General features: G+C 46.1%; 1 protein-coding gene across 1 annotated transcript; it reads left to right on the top strand.

The window, feature by feature from the left end:
* On the top strand, positions 2,553 to 3,095 carry LOC109130704 (RNA-directed DNA polymerase homolog). Its single transcript, XM_019240571.1, has one exon. The coding sequence runs from the start codon at positions 2,553 to 2,555 to the stop codon at positions 3,093 to 3,095; it is 543 nt and encodes a 180-aa protein (XP_019096116.1).

The raw sequence follows: 9,273 nt of genomic DNA, 5'->3' as shown, positions 1-9,273 counted from the left end.
ATTGCATGACACTGTACGGCATAAGGGAAAGGTTATTGATGGTTACTTGGATTTCAGGAAACGAGGGTGATCGCGGAAAGGGAACTGCTTAGGGGCGAGACTCATGGCCGGGAAGATGATTGGTGGTGATATGGGTAGCTAGGATCGATTATACAACTTGTACTAGCTTATTATGCAAACTCATAAGTTGTATTGAATCATTTGATTATTTAATACAATACTCGAATGTTTGCTTTACTCTAAGTTATACCATATAGACTCTAAATATTGAATCACAGAATGCGCGAATGAACCTTGTTTAAACAATGGACCGTATAATATGACTAAGTAGCGAGGAAGGGACGAGAGAACCTCTCCGACCATCGTATGGCTGGGGTCGGGGTCTTTCAAGTTGGTATCGGAGCATGCTTGGTTCTAGGACTGTTAGTGTGGGTTTTGGGTATCACCACTCATCAGCTTAATGGGATCTTGCAGTAGTTGTTCTTACTGTTAGCGGTTTATTTTCTTAACCGTGACTAAAGTGCATGAGTTTTGCAGATGGGTAAGAGCAACAAGGAAAAGAAAAGGAAGGGTAAGGAAGTGGCCGATGAGTACACTGACGCCGCAGAAACATTAGTCGACGCGGAGGGAAGGAACAAAGACAGTCAGAATCCTGCCGGACATGTGGCTGGAGAGAAACAACCAGATCATGATAAGCTGGAGAATAGCAGTGCTACTGACGTGAATGGGCAACCAAATGTCGTACCGTCGTACCAGGAACAGTGGGAAACGATGAAGGCAATGATGGCACAGTTGGACGTGCTGACAAAGGCGTTGGTACCAGATCTTGTGGTACCAGCGGTACGCACGAAGACCATCGAAGGTAGTCCTGGAGATTCTCCGAGAAAAAGTAGGGACTACTTAGATGCGTTGGAGCATATGTCTAGACTAAAGACAAAACACTTTTTGGAAAGTTCGGATCCAATCGTGGCTGACGAGTGGAGGAGTCGACTAATATGGAATTTTAATGCCACTCGCTGGCCGGAGGAGTACCAAAAGGACATTGTTATCCATTTCCTTGAAGAGGGAGCACATGACTGGTGGGTGACAGTTATGAAACGGAAAGGTGGACAAGTCATAACCTTTGCAGACTTTGAGAAGGAATCCAACCAGAAATTTTTTCCTCCAGAGGCTTGGGACCGACTGGAAAGTGCGTACCTGAAGCTGGTACAAGGGGATATGCGGTACGTGCATATGATGCTGAATTCAGTCGCCTTAGGCACTTTGTTGGAAAGGAAATTGAGGATGAGAAAGCACAAGTCCGTTGTTTTATCCGCGGGCTAAGGGTGGACATTTGCAATCATTGCGTGAACGGTGTCTTTAATTTGGTCGTGGAAGTGGTGGAAAGGGCGACCATGATTGAAGCTGGGCTGGAGGAGGAGAGACAGCTTACTTGAGAGGGTTTCTTCGTGTTCGACCCACCCAGCCAAAACCATTAACCGAAAAAGGAAATGGGATAAGGTGGATAACGCAAGGTCCGACACCAAGTATCGGGAGTGTAGGAATTGCGGGAAACACCATAGTGGTTCGTGCTGGAAGGTCGTTGGTGCATGCAGTCGCTATGGGAGCAAGGATCAAGCGATCAGGAACTGTCCTAGGATGGATGATGGTAATGGGCCAAGGTCCTGCTATTTGTGCGGGAAGGAGGGACATTTTAAGAGGGAATGTCCGAAGCTTGAGGAGGGAAGACAGACCCACCAACGAGGGAACCGTGGTGAGGATTCTTTACCGCCTTCCCCAAAGCAACAGGCCGTCGCACCACGCGTGTACGAGCTGTCCGAGGTAACTGCTGCTGGGAATTTCAGGGCAAATACTGGTATGTAACGAGAACCTTTCTAAGTTTTAATTCATGCATTACATAGCATCATAATACATGTAAAAGGGGGATATGAGTACTTAGAATTCTAGAGGAATGTGTAGGGACCTTAGATATAGGTGTTGTGGAAACGCACACCTTGTTTGATTCGGGGGCCACACACTGTTTTGTGAGCCCTGAATGGATAGCGAAAGGTGGGTTCAGGCATGAACCAAACACCGGCGGGCAGGTGATGTACACGTACGGTGTGGTTCATGGAATCTCAGTCATCGTCAATGGTGTCGATATCCCTACTGACCTGATCATTGTTCCACTCATGAAACATGATGTTATCTTGGGGATGGACTGGTCTGGAAAGTACAAGGCTCACATTGACCAAGGGCGAGTAAATTTTGAGAGAAAGGATGGGACATTGAGATTCTAGGGAATAAGATCAACTTCAGGAAGTTTAATTATTTCAGCAATCCAGACGGAAAGGATGCTGGAGAAAGGTTGTGAGGCATACTTAACCACAATCACAACAAAGGAAGTTGGGGAGAAGGCGTAATTGGACGACATTCCAATAACCAACGAATTTGTCGATGTGTTTGAAGCGGTCCGGGGAGTGCCGCCGTGTAGATCAGATCTGTTCACCATCGAGCTAGAACCGAGGACGACCCCTATATCTAAAGTGCCTTACCGGATGGCACCGGCAGAAATGGCGGTGTTAAAGAAACAATTGGGAGAATTGTTGGAGAAAGGATTCATCAGACCAAGTAGTTCACCATGGGGTGCACCGGTCTTGTTTGTAAATAAAAAGGATGGAAGCTTCAGGCTATGCGTCGATTACCGAGGGCTGAATAGGGTTACGGTGAAGAATAAATATCCATTGCCCCGGATAGACGAGTTGTTGGATAATCTCCAAGGTGCAAAATGGTTCTCGAAGATAGACTTGGCCTCGGGGTACCATCAAATACCGATAGATCCAACGGACATTTGGAAAACGGCTTTCCGAACAAAGTACAGTCACTTTGAGTTTATGGTCATGCCGTTCGGAGAGACCAATGCACCGGCAGTCTTCATGAAGATGATGAATGGTGTGTTACGAGAATTCTTGGACGAGTTTGTCATCATCTTCAACGATGACATACATGTTTACTCGAAGGATTGGGAAAGCGGTCTTGGAGCGGTTAAGGGAGCAAAAGCTTTTCGCAAAATTAAGCAAATGCTCGTTTTGGCAAAAGAGTGTCGGATTCCTTGAACACATTGTTTTGGACCAAGGAGTGTCCGTGGATCCAGAGAAGACCAAATCAATAAAGGACTGGCCACGTCCGAAGAATGCCACAGAGATAAGGAGATTTCTCGGCTTCGCTGGATATTACCGAAGGTTTGTCAAAGGTTTTGCGAGTATATCTCAGCCAATGACACGGTTGACGGCAAAGGCCACTAAGTTCCAATGGTCGGAAGAATGCGAGAAAATTTTTTGGAGTTAAAGGAAATGCTCACAAGTGCTCCAGTACTGGTGCTACCGGAAGCAGACGAGTCATACGTGGTTTACACTGATGCCTCTATAATGGGGCTAGGCTGTGTGCTGATGCAAAAGGGTGGTGTAATCGCATATGCTTTAAGGCAATTGCGTAAGCACGAGGGGAATTACAAAACGCACGACTTAGAGATGGCCGCGGTGGTGTTTGCGTGGAAGATTTGGCGTTCATACCTCTGTGGAGCCAAAGTTCAAATCTTCACCGACCACAAGAGTCAAAAATACATATTCACCCAGCTTGAGTTAACTCTAAGGCAAAGGAGGTGGGAGCGGCCGATCAAGCGGATCTACTTAGTAGAATTCGCTTGGCTCAAGAAAAGGACAAGGAACATAAGATTTGGGCGGAGAATAATAAGACGGAGTTCCATACATCGAACAATGGTAACATTGTGGTGAATGGACGAGTATGCGTGCCACAAAATAAGGAGATAAGGGAGGAAATTCTAAAGAGGCGTACTAATCGAAGTTCTCGATCCACCCTGGTTCGACGAAGATGTATCGCGATCTGAAAAGTTACTATCACTAGATGGGAATGAAAAGATATGTGGCCGCGTGGGTTGCCAAGTGTATAACCTGTCAACTCGTCAAGGTCGGGCATCAAGTGTCGAGCGGACTAGTCTGAAGTTTACCCATGCTGGAATGGAAATGGGATAATGTGACGATAGACTCCGTGCGGTCTGGGTGGTGGTGGACAGATTTACCAAATCTGCACACTTCATCGCAATCGCGGAAACAGATGGAGCTGAGGTGTTTACGGTTAGATACATCGAGGAGATAGTCCAGCTGCACGAAGTGCCGGTAAGCATTTTCTCGGACCGTGATACGCGGTTCACCTTGCATTTATTGAAAGCTTTTCATAAAGCGTTGGGGACAAGGGTGAACCTAAGTACGGCCTACCACCCACAGACTGATGGGCACTCCGAGAGAACAATTCAAACACTCGAGGACATGTTGCGAGCTTGTGTATTGGATTGGGGCAGAAGCTGGGAAAATTACTTAAACTTGGTGGAATTCGCGTACAACAATAGCTACCAAGCTAGTATTGGAATGTCGCCTTATGAAGCACTTTATGGCCGGCCACGTTGAACGTCGTTGTGCTGGACGCCGGTTGGGGAAAAGATATTATTCAGACCTCAGATTGTGGACGAGATGACCGGAAAATTAATGTTCTTGAAAATCAAGCTGAAGGAATCCCAAAGCCGACATAAAAGTTATGGGGACAAACGTCGGAAGGAATTGGAGTTTGAAGTTGGCGACCTAGTGTACCTTAAGGCGATGAGATACAATGGTAAAGGTCGATTTACCAAGAGGAAAAATCTGAGCCCAAGGTACAATGGTCCGTACAAGGTGATCGAACGAGTATGCGTTGTGGCGTAACAACTGGAGTTACCACCGAAGCTAGACACTTTTCACAAGGTATTCCATGTATCACAACTACGGAAATGCCTAAGTGAACAGGACGAAATAGTCGGGGATGTGCCACCTGAGTTGCAAGAAAACTTGATAGTCGGGGATGTGCCACAACTACGGAAGCAACGCCTATTCGGATCATTGACCGAATGGTAAAGGGAATGTGCAGGAAATAGATTAACATGGTGAAGATCTTGTTGAACTGAGGCGGACGCGAAGAAGCTACTTGGGAGACTGAAAATAAAATGAAGGCTGATTATCCCAAGTGGTTTAAGGAGATGGGAGAAGATCAACTTGAGACGTATTCGGGGACGAATCCCTTTCAAGGGGGGGGAGACTTGTAACTCCCGCGATCATGAATAGGATCGTAGGCCGCGGCTTGGTCCGAAATGGTGGGGAGATCTTGGACAAGTCAAGAAGGAGCTACTCGTTAGCTCGGACAATGAGGGAAAACGAGACAAGTATGCAAAAAGGATCGGTTATGTTCTCGGCCAGCTGCGGACAGCTCTTGTCAGCCTACGGACATCTCTCAGCCAGCTACAGACAGCTCTCGGACAGCTACGGATGGCTCTCGGCAAGCTGCGGGTCAGCTCCACCCAGCTCGGCCAGCTGGACAGTGGTGGACAATGTGCAGGTCAGTTGGGGAGCTCGCGAGCGGTCAGGACGATGAGACGCGGTAAACGAATAGGTACGGCCGAACGACACGGCCGAACGTGCACGACCAAACAGTCTTGTCGGATTGGTGTCTTTTGGAGCCAAAACTGCGGCCAGAACCCTATATATAGAGGGTGTAGCTCTCATTTCCAACACACCATCGAAAACAGAAAAACATACAGTAAACTCGAGAGTGCGAGTATAATATTAGAAAGAAGGTTCCGAGAGATAGAGAGTTCGGCGAGTAAGATCTAAGGATCGGAGGTACGGCACAGTACCTACCTACATACAGTAAACTCGAGGGTAGTTGCATCTGCATAAGCCCTTATAATGCTTCGGCTGGTTCAGTTTGTCGGAGGAAAGGGGGTGCGGCTCGGAAGTGGATCGGGAACCGCTAGGTTTACCATGAAATTACCAAACTGATTCGCATGCTACCTCCCTACCGATCAGCTTACCGTTCGGAGTGTTCATGTACGGACGGTATGGTCAGAGAAAACTAAACCCGGCTCGGCGGCTGGTCAGGGATCTGTACAGATACCTCGGTACACCGTCGAACTGATGCGTGGGATAACTCTTTACCGGCCAACCGCTGTACTGGACGGTTATTATGATTTAGCGTGCATTGCATAACATTGTACGGCCTAAGGGAAAGGTTATTGATGGTTACTTGGATTTCAGGAAAGGAGGGTGATCGCGGAAAGGGAACTGCTTAGGCGCGAGACTCATGGCCGAGAAGATGAGGGTGGTGATATGGGTAGCTAGGATCGATTATACAGCTGATACTAGCATATTATGCAAACTCATAAGTTGTATTGAATCCTCTGATTATTTAATACAATACTCGAATGTTTGCTTTACTCTAAGTTATACCATATAGACTCTAAATATTGAATCACAGATTGTGTGAATGAACCTTGTTTATAGAATGGACCGTAGAATATGACTAAGTAGCAAGTAAGGGACGAGAGAACCTCTCCGGCCATCGTATGGCCGGGGTCGGGGTATTTCAGAGTTGTTGCAATGACAATCACTACTTAAGGCAAGATGATTGATCCGGGATGGACGATCAGATTTAGAGAGATAAAAGAGAAAAGGCATTATTTGAAGGGCAAAATGTAAAAGGTTGAACGATTGACCCCGGAGGGATAATCTGATGGGAAAAAGAGAGAGAATGCTAAGCAAGTGATGGGCAAGAGACGAAAGATAACCAGTGGAGTGGTTTCCAAATAGAAGGTGTGGCAACAAAGTTGGATTCGATAATCGACTAAGTCAAAAAAAGAGAGTGCAAAGAAAATAATGAGGGAAAAGAAAGAGGGTTCAAAAAGATCATGGATCGAGCACTAAAACTCTATATATGGACACGAGTACCAAGGGAAGTTGCGATGAACCAGCTTGAGGAAAAGAATGCAAGAAGTTCACAAGAAGTCTTAATAGCGACTAAGAAGTATGAATTCAGGAAGAAAATGCTGGAGATGAAGAAGCTTTGATGAAACAATCAAGTCATTGTCATATTGTCAAACGAATGATCATGGAGATATCTAAAAGGAAAAATGCAACTAGTGTTAAGTGATGGACATCACAGTGAGGTGATCGAGGCGCTAGAATTCGAGGATAAATTCTTTTAAGGGTGGTAGAATGTAATGACCCGTATCATGAATTACGTACCAAACCCGAAGGACGTGGAGATGTCTCGTATAGATAGAGAAAATGAAATTTTTGAGAACGACCTAAGTAACTTGTACCTAAAGTTACCAAGACGCGTAAGTTCCAGAACCGAAGAACGTACGGGAACTGTTGGGACATCCGGACCAATGGTGAATGAATGATCGAGAGAATTGGTGAAAATACCAAGGGAAGGGAAAAGGAAAGTAACGGTCGTGGAAAAATAGTACGAAGGACGTACGACGGACCATGCAAGTGGAATGGTCATGGACCAGCCGAACGGTCAATGTACTATGGACAGATCGGACGTATAGGACGGAAGGTCCGAAGAGAGCCAAGAAATGCCGATGTCACCGACGAGAGGTCCGAAGAAAGCCGAAAAGGTCCGGATTCACGGACAGGAGGACCGAGGACTGCCGCGGAATTCGACTCGCGGACGAGTGAGTCATCTTTGTGGACAAGCATGGCAGCTTGGGACGCAAGAGAGACGAGGGAAGGATGAGGAAGTGGAAGAGTCTCTGCATGGGAGAGAGATGCCACGTGTCGTCAGATTAAGCTTCCTCCGCCAGCGTTTGAGATGCACGTGCATGTGGGGGAGAGTACATGCAATTTTTTTGACACTTGTCAAGCCAAAATTGCCACTTGCTAGATCTTGAAGTCGAGTGAAGGGGCTATAAATACTCCTCTTTGGCTTCTCATTTTCGACATCACTCTCCCAAAATACCAAAACTTTGCCAAAATTTCTCTCAAGCTTTTGGATAGAAAATCACTTGATTTCGAGTGAGGAGGAAGAAGAGGAGAAGATCTCGGGGGCGAGAGGAGCTAAAGATCAAAGGGAAGTGTTGTCAGATCGGCGTAGTGTGGTGGAGTTCTAATCGGCCAAAAAGTCTTCAAAGCCAAGGTGAGTTGTGGTTTTAAGGGGATGGGAGGTGTGTGAGCTCTCTAGCTCTTGCATCGGCCCTTGTTGTTGTTGTTGTTGTTGCATGTAGTGTTTCAAGTAGATCTGGAGATTGCATGTAGACAAGGGGGATTTTAAAGAATTCTTGGGGGAGAATGACTTGATCTTAGACTAGATGCAAGTGTGAAATGTCTTGCACGCTAAATTAAATGATTTTAAAACTTGAAATGGGTGAAAAAAAAATGTTAGAACCTCATGCAAGTGTGAAATGCCTTGCATGATGGATTTCTAGAGTTTTAAGATATTTTCCAAGGGTGGAAATAATTTTCTAAAGTCACTGGCAAGTGTGAAATGCCTTACAAGTTAAGTTTTGAAGTTTTTAAGAATTTTCCAAGGGTGGAAATAATTTTAAAAATCTCATGCAAGTGTGGAATGCCTTGCATGATAGATTTTGGAAAATTTGGGGTTGAGAAATGCATGTTAAAATTATAATTTATTTTTGCATANACGTACGACGGACCATGCAAGTGGAATGGTCATGTACCAGCCGAACGGTCAATGTACTATGGACAGATCGGACGTATAGGACGGAAGGTCCGAAGAGAGCCAAGAAATGCCGATGTCACCGACGAGAGGTCCGAAGAAAGCCGAAAAGGTCCGGATTCACGGACAGGAGGACCGAGGACTGCCGCGGAATTCATCTCGCGGACGAGTGAGTCATCTTTGTGGACAAGCATGGCAGCTTGGGACGCAAGAGAGACGAGGGAAGGATGAGGAAGTGGAAGAGTCTCTGCATGGGAGAGAGATGCCACGTGTCGTCAGATTAAGCTTCCTCCGCCAGCGTTTGAGATGCACGTGCATGTGGGGGAGAGTACATGCAATTTTTTTGACACTTGTCAAGCCAAAATTGCCACTTGCTAGATCTTGAAGTCGAGTGAAGGGGCTATAAATACTCCTCTTTGGCTTCTCATTTTCGACATCACTCTCCCAAAATACCAAAACTTTGCCAAAATTTCTCTCAAGCTTTTGGATAGAAAATCACTTGATTTCGAGTGAGGAGGAAGAAGAGGAGAAGATCTCGGGGGCGAGAGGAGCTAAAGATCAAAGGGAAGTGTTGTCAGATCGGCGTAGTGTGGTGGAGTTCTAATCGGCCAAAAAGTCTTCAAAGCCAAGGTGAGTTGTGGTTTTAAGGGGATGGGAGGTGTGTGAGCTCTCTAGCTCTTGCATCGGCCCTTGTTGTTGTTGTTGTTGTTGCATGTAGTGTTTCAAGTA

The sequence above is a fragment of the Camelina sativa genome, chromosome 3 (genome assembly GCF_000633955.1).
Source record: "Camelina sativa cultivar DH55 chromosome 3, Cs, whole genome shotgun sequence".
Taxonomy (NCBI): domain Eukaryota; kingdom Viridiplantae; phylum Streptophyta; class Magnoliopsida; order Brassicales; family Brassicaceae; genus Camelina; species Camelina sativa.
The sequence above is the reverse complement of the archived record's forward strand: the minus strand, read 5'-3'. Positions and strand labels throughout refer to the sequence as shown.